This window comes from Vanellus vanellus (genome assembly GCF_965231255.1).
Source record: "Vanellus vanellus genome assembly, chromosome: 3".
Lineage (NCBI taxonomy): Eukaryota > Metazoa > Chordata > Aves > Charadriiformes > Charadriidae > Vanellus > Vanellus vanellus.
This window is the reverse complement of record NC_138907.1, coordinates 78615271-78629678: the sequence shown is the minus strand read 5'-3', so window position 1 is coordinate 78629678 and position 14408 is coordinate 78615271. Positions and strand designations below refer to the sequence as shown.

Below are 14408 nucleotides of genomic sequence, written 5' to 3'. Positions count from 1 at the left end.
GGCAAAGTGCCGTCCTCTGTTTGCCGAGCGCCAGAAAGCGAGGGACACCCCGTCTCACCCCCCCCCCCTCCGCCCCCCCTCCCGCCCCCTCCCTTCGTATCCCCACTTCTAGCAGGCAAGTCTGCTGCTCCCGCTGCCGTAATCTTCCCTTCCAAAATGGGTCTTGGCGATTATAGAAGATCCAAATAAACGTAGCGGGGCATGAATAATGCTCATTGTAGAAAACTGACACTTGCTCAAGGAAAAGAAAGTTGGCTATAAAATCACTTCATTATTTGCTTGTACTGCGGCTCTGGGGCTAATCCCTCCGGAGGTCAGATTGCTGAGCGCTCTCTCTCTCCCTCTCTCTCCCTTCTCTCCTTTCAGGTCGCATTTTAGACATCCCTTGCAAAGTGTGTGGGGACCGCAGCTCCGGAAAACACTACGGGGTTTACGCCTGTGATGGGTGCTCGGGATTTTTCAAGCGGAGCATCAGGAGGAATAGGACCTATGTGTGCAAATCGGGAAATCAGGTACCAGCCACAGCGCCCGCACCTCTTACCTTGCCATTTCCCCAGGGCCCCGTACCGCCACCCCCGCCGACAGAAACACTCGCAGCAGTAAGATCCATCTGCCACGCAGCCTCCCCCTCCCTCCCCAAGGGGGTCCCGGGCCGAGGCCGGGCTCTGGGTACCTCCACCCCGCCTTTCCCCGGTACTTCTCCCCCCGCCCCCCTCCACGGGCCGTGCGGCCGCAGCCCACCGCTGCGCCCCGGGGAAGGGGGAGGGGATGCGCCAGGAGGGAGCAGGGGGAGGCGAGGAACGAGAGGGGCACCCCCTCAACCAGCCACAACCCGCAGCCGGTCGGTGGACAACCGACACGATTTTCACCCCCGGCGGGTCGCGCCCGCACCCCGGGCGGCGGCGGCAGCTCCGCTTTTTCCCTCTTACCGTTCCGACGGTGCTCATTTCCATCCCCGGACCGCCCCGGCGAGGATGCGCGGAGCCCCCGCCGCCCCCGCCGCCCCGGGGCTCGGCTGGCGGGGAAGGGGAGGGCAGGCGCCGGGGGGGGGGCACAGGGAACCGGGGCGCCCCGAGGGGGCGGTGCCGCCGTCGCTGTCTCGGGTGCTGAAGGCGGCCCGGCCCTCCCCGTCGCCGGGCACGGCACGGCACGGCACGGCTCCCCCCCGTACCCCCATGGGTCGCCCCGCCGGCACGGTATCCCCCGGCCCGGGCCCGCCCGGGTCGTCGGGGTGAGGGCACTGGTATTCCCCCCCCTCCCTCCCCGCCCCGCTCGACGGCTGGCTGTGTTGCAGGGAGGCTGCCCGGTGGACAAGACACACAGGAACCAGTGCCGGGCCTGCCGGCTGAAGAAGTGCTTGGAGGTCAACATGAATAAAGACGGTACCTGCTCCCCCTCTCCCGGGGCCGGGGGTGGCGGGGCGGCAGGAGGGAGCCGAGTCTTGGTCTGAACCGGGGAGCGGTGTGTCACTGCGGGGTCTCCCCTCCTGGGTCCCTAATGACCCCTCATCCCATGGCAACCTCACCTATTTCTCGCTACCCACCCCTTGGGACATGGGGTTGGCCACCAAAAATTGCAGGGAGGGAGGGAAGCCCAGCCAAGCAACATGGGGTACCTGGTGCGGGACCCTGCAGTGACCCCTTTGCCTCTCCTTGGTGCCCTGCAGCAGTGCAGCATGAGCGAGGCCCCCGGACGTCAACGATACGGAAGCAGGTGGCCCTCTACTTCCGCGGGCACAAGGAGGAAAGCGGCGGCGCCCCGCATTTCCCCACTGCTGCCCTGCCAGCACCTGCCTTCTTCACCGCCGTCTCCCAGCTGGAGCCCCACAGCCTGGAGCTGGCTGCTGTCGCCGGCACCCCCGAGAGGCAGGCTCTGGTGGGCCTGGCGCAGCCCACCCCAAAGGTCAGCCACTGCCCCAGCCCCCCTGGTGGGCCAGCAGACCCCACTGCTGGGGTGCCTGCAACCCCCAGCTCCTCCTTCTTCCCTCTGGGGTAGACATGGCAAAAAGTAAGGCTTGAAGCCTTGTGGGTTGTGATGGGAACTCTTTTGTTATGTCCCTAAAATCTCTGAAGATACAAAGTGCAAGGGGTAAAAGGTTCTCTGCAGAAGGGGTATGCAGAAGGATTGACTGATAATATGTTCTGCACAAACTCTGTCTGTCATACATTCTTACACCCTCATGGTTGCAGAAGTGCTCCTCCTGCCTGGAGCCTATCCACAAGTTGATTTTAAACCTTCTTTTATGAGGATGATCTGCAATTACTGAGTTTTCTTCAGCAAAATGCCCGTCCCCATAGCAGTGTAGTCCAGAAAGCACTACCTGTACTGACCAAAGCCTGCAGCTTGTCCACAGAGACACAAACATTTCTAAGCTGGCTCTGTGCTTCTTGGCTGTGACATTTCCTAAGCAGCTCAGTGGAAGAGCTGCTGTGGCCTCAACTGCACAGGAATTAACCACAAGGTGCTGTTTTTCATTAAGGCATTTGCAACAGCATTTGGCATATTCACAGCAGTTAAAAACTCAAAGAAGAGACAACTTAAATAGTTCTCCATTTCCAGAGTTGGTATCTTGGGAGAATCCATCATGAACATGATCACAACATACAGTTTTATACTATAATTTTGGAAAATACTGAATCAGAAATTATTTAGCAAGAAAACATAGCACATGCTTGAAAATGTAACTCCATTCCAACACCACACACTCTTTAGGTAGTTACGCTTAGCTCTAAGCATCTGCTTACAGCCTGTTGCAATCAGGGAACTAGATGAAGGTTAAGGCTAAACAAGTACTTACTGCTTTGCTGAGCAAGGTTGGAGTGCTAAATCAGCTCTGAAGCACAGGTTACAAAGCACAAATTCTTCATGAAATTTGTATTCTTTTTAACTCTGCTACCAGAGGTGTGCTATTGTGTAACAGGATAAAGGATGACACGGCAGTTTGGTAATTTTTTTCCTCTGATGTAATAATTTCATTCTCCCTTCAACGTCCAAAGAATCATTTCTGTGGTACAGTTCATCCACATGGATTAGTAGCAGAGAGCGGTTTGGAGTGGGCCCACTGAACGCAATGCCCTCTGCTTGCAGAATAAGAGAGTGCACACTCTGTATTTAGCGTGAGCATGACACACTCAATGGCAGCTGTAGGGGAGAGGAAGACCAGGCTGCCTTGGTGACACTGTATGAAGATGCTTTATTTTCTTTTTGACATTAGTACCCACATGAAGTCAACGGTACCCCTATGTATCTCTACGAAGTGGCCACCGAGTCCGTCTGTGAGTCAGCAGCCAGACTTCTGTTCATGAGCATCAAGTGGGCCAAGAGTGTCCCAGCCTTCTCCACCTTGTCCTTACAAGACCAGGTAAGGCACCCGCAGTGGGAGCAGCATTGGCCTGGACTGCCTGTTAAAGAGTGCTCAGAGCTCAGAGTGGGTCTTGAACCTTCAGCCCTAGATCTTTAAATCTGTAACGGACTTCAGCAGCTCTGAAGTTCAGGGCAGAGTTTCAGTCTGCCCCTAAAAAAAGAAACAGATTTAGAAATTGCTTTCCTCCAACTGTTATTTCATGAAGCAAAGGAAAATCAACCCAGAAAAAAGTCTAATATAAAGCAAATGTTATGGGAGGAAAAGTTCCAGAGGAAAAGTCACCAGGCTTCAGACCAAACTCAGCATGTCAAATCTGCTTCTCTACTTGTGGGACAACCTTCCCCTCCATAAAATGGGGAATAGCATCTTACTTTGTTATTTTGGGATGAGAAGTGCTTAGTTAAGCATATGCCCTCAGGATATGTCTGAGGTGATTTTTGAAGACCATTCCTCTCCTCTCTCCTCTCCTCTCCTCTCCTCTCCTCTCCTCTCCTCTCCTCTCCTCTCCTCTCCTCTCCTCTCCTCTCCTCTCCTCTCCTCTCCTCTCCTCTCCTCTCCTCTCCTCTCCTCTCCTCTCCTCTCCTCTCCTCTCCTCTCCTCTCCTCTCCTCTCCTCTCCTCTCCTCTCCTCTCCTCTCCTCTCCTCTCCTCTCCTCTCCTCTCCTCTTTTTACACAGCCAACATTTTTTCTTATTCATGTCGACTTCAGTGAACTTACATTACAATTACACCAATATGGTGGAAGCAGAATTTGGCCAGCCCCCAATATTTTTCACCATTAGCTAAAATATTCCTTAATTTGTCTTGTTTTCCTCTATGACAATTTGCCTTTGCCTCAGGTAAATCATATGTGAACCATATAAGCTGAAGCAATTTCTTAATGATTTGATTCTTGATGAGGACTCAGTGTGCTTTGTATAATGCACTAATTTAAAAAAAAAAGTAATCAGATAATTATAAAATGGAAGGGGAGAAATCTACGCAACACTCCAATCATAAAAGACATCTAATACTTTGATATGATTGAGCTAATTTCCCAAAATGGTAACTAGAAACATTGTGCCTTAGATGTTACATAGCAGTCAGCAGGGGAACTAGTTCCCTTCCACGGATGCACACTGCAAGTGTTGCAGTTGATATGCAAATACGTATTTTGAACTGAAAGAGAAGAGCTGCTTAGGAAAACAAACGTGTTTTCTACCTAAAGGTAAATCAGGATGGTCACAACGGGATATAAAGCTAAGGCACATTGAAATGTTCCTCTTCTAGCACCAGAGGCATGTTTGGAAATCCCTGTTGTGAAATTAGACAAAAGGGGATGCCGCTCTAGTTCTGCCGTACTGCTATGGAGTAAACATCAAGGGAGCAACGAGATAGGGCCCGGGACATTCATTACACATGCTATTAGGAAGACAGCGGTCCCAGTGCAGCATGCTGTTCTCTAATGTTGTCTTCTGCTGTCACTACTCCTGCAGAGCACTGGCTCTGTCGTATTAAGCAACCGAAGAAACAGGCCAAAATATGAGGGGCAACAGCAAGCATGCCACTTCAGCGAGAGCCTCAGCGCGCAGGAGGAGGCTGGGCTTCTCTAGACCAGCGAGGTCCACAGGAGGGTCATTAGGCGAAAGCTTCATTTGACATAGAACAGATGGATTTCCCACAAGGTCATCTCTGTTAGTGTGCAGAGGAGGGGGCAGCAGGACTGGGGAGCAAGGGAAGGCTCCATTGGCATGATCAAGCATGCCCGAGACAGCATAGGTACCAGAGTGTTCCCATTATCTTTAAGTAACCCGCTATCTTAAGTAACCCTCTTTGACTTTCACATCAGGGACTGACGTTAGTGAATTAGCTATTAAAACCCCAGCTTTTCCTTAACATCAACTTGACTCGCTGCACCTCAGCACAAGCCAGTTTCCTCAAAAATCAGAGCTGTTCAGCTCTAAAGCTTTGACCTGGGCCTCTTTCTGCGTGATTCCGCCATCATATTCAGGAGAGCTGGAGAAGAAACATCTCTGATTTTAATCACCTTATTTCATGAATAATCAGACAGATGATTTTTATAATTGCATTATTTAATTTGACAATGGCCCAGCTGTAAATGCCTGCATTTCTCTTTTTGTATTCCTGACATCTGCCTGAAGAGAGCCTAAAACCTTTTCCTGGATTTCGCTTTAGCTTGTGCTCTTCTGAAAAGACAAGCTCATTGTAATTCCAGGACTCTGACAATTTCATCTCGAAGGCAAGGAAATAAGTAGAAACCAATTTGCTGGCAAAACACAAATCCGAGAATTGCTGGGTTCTACCCTGCTGGAACTACCCTCGGTAAAACAGAGGCTGTATCCCTTCCCCAGCTCCACAGAACTAATCCCATTGTGGACTGGAAGCCACACAACAAAAATGCCATGCTTCACGTTCTGCTGGCCTGCGCATCCACCCAGTTTGTCCGTAAGACAGGTTGGCCCAATGCAGGTCACCAACAAAAGCTCTTACTTACAGGATGGGGTTGATTAAGAAGCAAAAACCAGTCCTTCAGAAATCCTGGTATTTCTTGTTTCTTTGAAGAAGGAGGGCTGAGTATGACTTCAGCATGAATTATTTTAATTGGTGGGTTTACAGACTTATGCATAGGCATGAAGAAAGCTTCAGCTATTGGAATAGCCCCTTGTTTCTAAAGTATTCTGACTTTAAAGACTTAGTGGGAAAGAACATATGAAATTGATATCTTCCAGGAACCACCATTCATTACCATTGTATCTGCATGAATGAATGACAAAAAAAGTTTTACAAAAGCAAATGAAAGGCTGGCGAATCATTTCCTATGTCATATAGAAACCTGCACATCCATCAGGCAGGATTATCTGGATGAGGGGCTGGGATCGCAGGCTGCAGCAGTTAGGAGACTTACAAGCAGTTTCAGCTGCTCTCAGAACAGGTCTGAGGTGGGCGCTGCACCCTAGACCCCCTTCCCCTCCATATTGCATACAATAATCTGGGCAGCTTCCAGTACTGTAAAATCCAATGTAATTATTTCAAACAGTAACTATATGCAAACAGAGACAGAAATCCTTTCCCGTCACGATTTCCTTAGTCAAGTTACATAGAAGTTCTGCAAAGCCCATAGCACAGAAAGGCACAAAATGGGCATAAGCCTGCAGTGACAAGCTGAGAGCAGAGGCTTTGAGAGCTCTTCCTCCCATTCCGATTGGAACCGGGTGGTTTAAAACTCAGTACTGTTAAGACTTAACACATAGATAAAGGATTCACTCTTGCTGTGTGCTTTCTGTATCATCTGTTACCTTCCCATGTCTGATTCCAAGGAAATCGTAATTCATTTGGTAAGACATACTGTTTTACTTTGTTCTTCCTTTGTTATAGACTTAAAATACACTCCTTCCAATCTTCCTAAGAAACTAAGCTGCTGATACTTTCAGGAATCATAGCAATATTAATACTCGTGGTTTGCTATTTTTTGTGTATGAGTTTTGGGCAATCTGTTTTCACTGCATGGAGCCACCAGATGAGCCCTCCTGAGTTCACTACAGTTCTCACCCTTCCAAATCTCTCCCACCCTACTGAGAGACATGAGGTCCCAGGAATGTGTACGCACCACAGCATGTCCTCTAGGCCACGAACTTCAGCCAAACTGGGGGCCCTCCAAAGCCCTCTTAAGAGCTGGTCTGGGCCAACAATCCACAAATGCCCTCAAGACTAAACATGTCTGTTCTGGCTTTGCCAGTCTGCATTACCAGGGGTCACGTCTCCGCTTCAGATGCACCACTGCCTCTCCACGGAAATCGAAGGCATTGCCTCCAAACAGAGAAATACACATCCTCTGTAAAACCAGGCAATGCACAAGAATTGCAGACAATGGCAATGCTGTCAGCGTAGGTGCTTGGATACTCAATTCTTTGAAAGGAAACAGCTCTTAGTGCCTGGAAATACTGAGTGATTTCAAGCAAAAAGCAAAAAAAAACCCAGGTGACACTGAGAAACCATACGTGTGTCCAGATGTTATGCTTGAAAGAGCGAAAGACTTGCTTAGTAATGAAGGGGTTAAAGATAAGTATGTGTTCTAAAGCAGTGCTCCCTACCAAGCGATGTAATTTCAGGATGTGTTCCAGGCTTTTCTTCACAAATCCTGCCTTCCCGAGGGAAAGGAGGGCAATGCCCAGAGAGCAATAGGAGAGTACTCTTCCAACTTGTCCCAGGACAGCTATATGTGCCCAGGGAGAGGAGGAGAGAGCCCATGCTGTGCTGAGAAACACAGGCGAGGGTTCATGTTGTGTGCAAGCTCTCTGGGGCGGGAGTTCTCACTCTCCTTTCTCTTGCTCATCCCTTTTGGTCCACAACATGGTGCACAGTGAGCCAACCCTCCGTGTTTTTCTACAACGCATAGACTTATTTCTAGACACCTTCTCAAAAAGCTAAGAGAAGAGCTAACAAATGGTGTGGGGAAAATACCATGACAGGCATTTAAAGTGGTTTTTAAAATAACAGAAATTTACATATTTAAATTGTTTATAAATCTATAAATTATACACTATGTTATATTGTACATCTATTGTATGACAGCTGATGCTTTTGGAAGATGCTTGGAGAGAACTGTTTGTTCTAGGAATAGCACAATGGGCCATTCCAGTTGATGCTAACACTCTACTGGCTGTATCTGGTAAGAATTGCACAATTTAATGACTTTGTTACAAAAATTACCATAAAAATACATTACTGAAAAAAGAACAACATGTAAAGAATAACAAATTCCTACTGAACAATAGAGCATACCTGTCATTTATAAATCTATATTTAAATGCAAATAATGTTGTTTTGTTGTATTCATGACTGCTTGCATTGTCATTTAAATGCAAATTACTGTGTTTGTTATCATCCAAGAGAAGATTTTATATTAACTTTCATACAATATAGTCAGTGTAATGGAACCAGATAGACAAGTGTGACAATAGAGTGGATATTGATACAGAGGATTTTGTCAGAAATCAATATAAAATAAAGCAAATGCCTTTAATATTATTTATTTCATCTGTTTCTGTTTTAGGCATGAATGGTGACAATACAGATTCTCAGAAGCTGAATAAAATTATTTCAGAAATACAGGCTTTACAGGAGGTTGTGGCTAGATTTAGACAACTTCGGCTAGATGCTACTGAATTTGCCTGTCTCAAATGCATTGTCACTTTTAAAGCTGGTAAGCAGAAAGAACCTCTTGCCTGTCTGGTCTGGTAATTATGAGGTTGCTACTTTAAAGCAAAAATGACGTTTTAAATCAGACGTAGCTTTATATCATCCAACAGGTTTCCCAGTATTGAATTCCAATAGTCAGTGCCACATTTTGAAAGGCTGACAGTGGAGTGCTGGGGAACTGATGGGAACATTTAATTTCCATTGATAGCACTAGCTGGACTGTTTTGACCCACCCAAGAGTCACGCTGAACTAGTAACTGATCTGCTTTCCAGTGCCTACACACAGTGGTTCCGAACTGAGGAGTTTCCGAAACGCTGCCGCCATAGCAGCCCTTCAAGATGAAGCCCAGCTCACTCTGAACAGCTACATTCATACCAGGTGAGCAGTGTCTTCTCTCAATACTTCTGGCAGGTGTAGCAGTAAAATCCTGCTCCCACTGTAGCGAAGGTGACATTTCCGACGACTGAAATGGGGACCGGGCTGTTACAGCATGTATACACTGGCTGTCAGCCTGCTGGGATTTGGCATTTCCTGATGAAAGAGAATCACAGAAAAGGTTGGAAAAGATTCTTAAGATCACCAAGTCCAACTGTTAACCTAACACTACCAAGTCCACCACTAATCCATGCCCCTACACGCCTTTTAAATGCCTCCAGGGATGGCGACTCCACCACTTCCCTGGGCAGCCTGTTCCAATGCTTGAAAATCCTTTCTGTGAAGAAATTTTTCCTAATATCCAGTCTAAACTTCTGCCAGTTCAACCTGAGGCCATTTCCTCTTCTCCTACTGCTTGTTACTTGTGAGAAGAGCCTGACCCCCACCTCGCTACAACCTCCTTTCAGGTAGCAGTAGAGAGCGATAAGGTCTCCCCTCAGTCTCCTTTTCTCCAGGCTAAACAACCCCAGTTCCCTCAGCCGCTCCTCATCAGACTTGTGCTCCAGATCCCTCACCAGCTTTGTTGCTCTTCTTTGGACATGCTCCAGCACCTCAATTTATTCAGACAAATGGAAAAACGCTACAAGGAGAGATCTTCCTCTGGGAATTGATATTTGCTGTGGAACACTTTGCATTTCAGAAGGCTACATTTTCCTCTACATTTTATTCAGTTAAATATTGTTAATAGAGGTTCTCAAAACAACATCATATCTCTCAGCAGTATGAGCGCTTTTCACCCAAGACCTACAATCCCTATGTCATTTCCCCCATTTTGCAGACACAGAAATAAGGACACAAGGAAGTTAAATGGCTCTTCTAAGACACTACTCTGAGTCTGTTCTCAGGTTGAAATGAAAAGCCCAGAACTTGCGAATCCCATTTGGTGCTGCATTGAAGCGATGAGAATCGTTTGGGAAGAAAATATTCTGCCCTGTCTCATTCAGGATAAGTCCCATGGAGTACAGAAATCTTAAAACCTGCTGTAAAAGCTGTAGCTGTCATGCAACAAAGTGTACAGGGGTGAGCCCAGGAGCGCACAAAATTTACTGTGCAAAGTACAACCCCACACTCTAGAACAGCTGGCTGTGAACAGATCAGTAGCCTCCTCCTATGGACCACTTCAGAGCGGCGAGACAGGGGAGAAGCCTGAAAGCTGCACCTAACATCTTCTGCAACAGATGCTCTAGTTGGTTCAGGACTTCTGGGGAGAGCTCCGACAGGTCTTGTAAAGTCCAGTTCTAAGTCCTTTAAATGAAGTGGAGGTCCATGGGACCAGGACAGTGGGAGACGAAGCAGTGGAAGAGAAACTTTAACATCATTTTTTCCTTCTGAAACTTTGATCTGCTCTCATGATAGCTCTGTCCAGCAGAAGTCCACTCAGTATCAGAAATTAGATGGCAGTAGTCTCTGAAGCACTTCTATTTAGTCTATTTAGTCTAAAGCCTGCCCTGGGGATGGGGGCAAAAATGCAAGTACCATCCAGTTACAGCTAGTTCAGAGCAAAAAGAATAACTGCTGCATAGCAACCTCTTCCTGTTCTTACGGAAGGCCTTTCCCATGAAGATCACTCCCTGGAGACTCTGAGTGAGCCAGGGCCTGTTGGAGAAGGAAGCCAAGGAGCAATGGTTTTATGTGGTCATGGTTTCCGTTGCACTTCTGCATTGCTGGAAATATTTAACTACTGGGCTAAACAGTATCTGTTGTAAAAGATACCCTTTGACAAGGAGAAAAAGTGCAGTCCACTGACAGACTGTCACATTGACTCCAATGGGACTGGGCTTTCAGCTTGCGTTTCATCCTCAGGCTTGAATTTACCTTCCTGCCAGTGTTCCAGCAGTGGAGTCGCTCTCAACAGGACACAAGGGAGGGCAGACTGGAGAAGCAGAATGTTTCTCCAAACCACCTATTACTTTTAGGGAGACTGCTGTATGCAGAGGTTTGAGATTCACACTGCTATAAAGTCAGTGTAAGCACAACTGGGAGAAAAGATGGAAAATTCCCTATTACACAAATATATTACCTGGGGATAAAACACAGCTTCTTTAATAAAAAAAAAAAAAAAAAATTCCAAATGTGAATTGGTATTCAACGTATAAGGCAAGCAAAAGGGGGCAAAATGATTACCATGACAATCCAGCTAGGTTTAAATTGCACTTTAAATGACAGGGTATTTATTGTAGGTCAAGCTCTTCCCTGAACGGCATCAAGAGCATAGTTGTTGTCTGAGGGACAAGTCAGAGCAGATCCTGTCTCTGTATTACTACAGTTCCAAGGGAATAAACAAAGGAGCTAATCAAAACCCAGAGACATTGGTCTATGTTCTGCTAACCTCCATTAAGAGAGCTTTCCTTGGGGTCAACCTCATGTGAGTAAAAAACACAGGGGTTTAGCACAGGTAGCAGGCACATGAAAAAATTGCTGAATATTGGTCTTTTCTGTAAAGTAAAAGATTTTCTTTGGAAAAATATCTGAAAACTTTTCTCTCTCTGTTCCCCAGGTACCCCACACAACCCTGTCGTTTTGGAAAACTTTTATTGCTTTTACCAGCTTTACGTTCGATTAGTCCATCTACGATAGAAGAAGTGTTTTTCAAAAAGACCATTGGGAATGTACCAATTACAAGACTGCTTTCAGATATGTACAAATCCAGTGACATATAAATTACCTTAAAATAAACAATCAGGATGGACAGTTTGAGAAGAACTTTTATCTATGGAGAATAAGCCTCAACTAACAAAATCTACAGGAAGCATAAGCCTGGGAATGTTTAGCCTTTAAACTCATTGACAAAAAATACCCCAGTAGATATGATTCTGCTGCTCTGAACAGAGTGATTTAGATCATGGAGAGAATGCTTTGTTCTACAGAAAAAGTGAAAGTGCTTGGAATTTGGCTGCTATTCCTGTTACTACAGGATGGAGGCAATTCAGATGCCAGTCATAGTTAACAAAGACTGCGCTATTCTCTCATTTAACTGGCAGATCTGAGACAAAATGTGAAAGAAGGTACTTTAGTTTGTTCAGTATTTGGAATCGGGTGACCAAACTTGGCTTCTGTTGTAACACGAGAAGCGGTGGCCTTCAGAACTGTTTTAAAAGTAGCCTACATTGGAAAATGTTTGTAATATGATAGGCGGCATTTAAGACCAGGTTACCAAAACATTGCTTCTGCTATAATACATCATGAAGTGGCCTTCAGAACTGATTAAAAAGTAGCTTATGACGGCAGCTCCATTCTTCCTGCAAAACGAACTGGTGATCTTTGATGCGGATGTCACCACAATTCGTTTGGTTAACATCTCAAAGACAGAAGAGCTTTATACACTTCCTCCCCGACCTTCCCTCCTTCTTCTTCCACACACACAGAGACACATTCACATACACACCTGAAAAGATACAAGTCAAGAAAGGAAGACTAAAACAGCAAAACCAAATACAATGGAGATGACCGCGTCAGTGACCTGCTGGCTGTCCCGTTGGCACAGTGCTGAAACCAAAGGCAACGGTGGCCAAACTCTTTGTCATTGAGATGTGCAGAGAAGTGAAATGACTATTAAAAAAAAAAAAATCAATGGAAGGAATTTCATTTCAAAGAAGTAAGGGTTATTGACTGATACAATGCTAACAATTTCCAAAAGTCTCCAATGCCTTTTTAGAAAACTCCAGGTTCTAATTTTGAAGCCTTGTTCGCCTACACCCTCTCACATACAAAAAACGTTATAAGCTGCTTATTTGATGTATGAAAAATGTAGAAAAAACACTTAAAGATAGCTGCTGTACTTTTCAAAATTTGATTTGTTATTAGGAACTAGCACTGAGAAAAATCAGCACTTGGACTATCATAGAATGAGTAAAACTTTTCCTGTACAAAGTGGATTAACTGATTTGTGAAGTTAAAAAGTTGTACTCATTGTATTTACAAAGAATAAAAATATATTGAATTTAAATTACTTTCCACTGTTCTTTTAATGCTTGTCCTTCTATTTCTGGATTAGTTTCTTCCATGTACCATGCTCGCCAGGGAACAGAAGTATTCTCTACTATAATGGATTGCCTTGGATGCTGTGGAGTCTCCATCACCAGAGGTTTTAAAAAACAGGTTAGACAAACATTCAAGAAATAGCTTCAGTGATCTCGGCTTGGGGCAAAGGGACTTTGAGGTCCCGCATAGAGCTGTTTTCTGTAATTCAAATATACACCTGCTGCAAGGTTGCCTTCTCAAGGAGCTGACGCAGAGCTTTTTTAGGACACAATACTAAATGGACCAGAGGTCTAACCTAGCGTAAGTCTTCCGTTTCGTGTCATTACAATTTTTAATATCGGGGAATTGTGCAGCTATAAAGGGTGATGAGTACAAAAACACTGCTTCAATTAAAAAGATTCTGCGGTTTTATTAAGGTGTCCAATTGTGTAATCACACCAAAGAGAGAGGTAAGCAACTGCCAATGCACAGGAACAAGTTGGCAATAGGAGAAGGGAAACATAACACATTACTCATGAGGCAATGAGTGACCAAAGAGCCACACACACTAAAATGACAGGTGGGAATGTAGTGTATATCAGTGGCTCATTGGTTTTCAGGAATACAGATTACAACTGAAATCCTAGCTCCATTGACTCCAAGCACAAAAATGTCACATTTCAGAGGTCAAACTTTTCACCCCATTTCTCTTCCATTTGTGCAATTTGCTGGGTCTCACATTCTGCCCTTCCCAAGACAGCCAAACCGTAAAGTATCTGAGTCTTTCCATGAGTCAGGTGAGACAAAGCACGGACTACAGGACTTTGAAACATCTTCTGGACAAACTAGCATGGAGCACTTGAGAATGCATTTACCACAGGGCAGAGCACATTCTTAGAAAGACACCGACAAACACTTTATGAAGTTTTCTTACTGTGCCTGTAATAACTATTTTCTGCTCTCTACACTAAAAAGAACTGGACAGGGCAGAAAATCGATGGTGGCTCGCCACTCTGTGACAATTCAGTTTATGAGCTAAAGAAGTTGAACCCACTGCTGTGCAGAACCCATGACAGAACACTCATTTCAATAAGATTCATGCTGCTGGTGTGGAGCAGCAATAAACATGAACTGCATCCATGCTGCGAGGCAACCACACTCATCAGTCTGCTGTAGCCCCAGTTCCTAGATCACCCAGGCAAGAGGATGCAACAAAGTGTACTGGTTTTCTCCCATTTGCAAAGCAGGCAGAGCAATAGGTGCACATCCATATCTCTTTCTCTTACCTGCAAGGCCTAGCCCAGCTGCAGAGCAGACTCATGAGCTGGGAACAGTGCCCAGATCCCCGTTGTTTAGGCACAGCTGATCTCAGACAACTTCTTCCTCCCAGTACCGCAGACTGCCCAGAGGCAGAACCAGTCACACTACACTAGAATTAGGGTCTCTAGTT

At 45.9% G+C, this 14408-nt stretch overlaps 1 protein-coding gene across 1 annotated transcript in view; it reads left to right on the top strand.

The window, feature by feature from the left end:
* NR2E1 (nuclear receptor subfamily 2 group E member 1) overlaps window positions 1-11658 on the top strand; it is a gene marked incomplete at both ends in the record, with an annotated part of 13846 nt that extends 2188 nt beyond the window's left edge. Inside the window, 8 exons of the mRNA XM_082480735.1 lie at window positions 367-512; window positions 1295-1382; window positions 1667-1902; window positions 3215-3361; window positions 7936-8032; window positions 8417-8566; window positions 8836-8941; window positions 11496-11658. Of these exons, the coding sequence (XP_082336861.1) occupies window positions 367-512; window positions 1295-1382; window positions 1667-1902; window positions 3215-3361; window positions 7936-8032; window positions 8417-8566; window positions 8836-8941; window positions 11496-11658 (1133 nt within the window). The remainder of the gene's footprint in view (window positions 1-366; window positions 513-1294; window positions 1383-1666; window positions 1903-3214; window positions 3362-7935; window positions 8033-8416; window positions 8567-8835; window positions 8942-11495) is intronic.
* Window positions 11659-14408: the final 2750 nt, after the last annotated feature.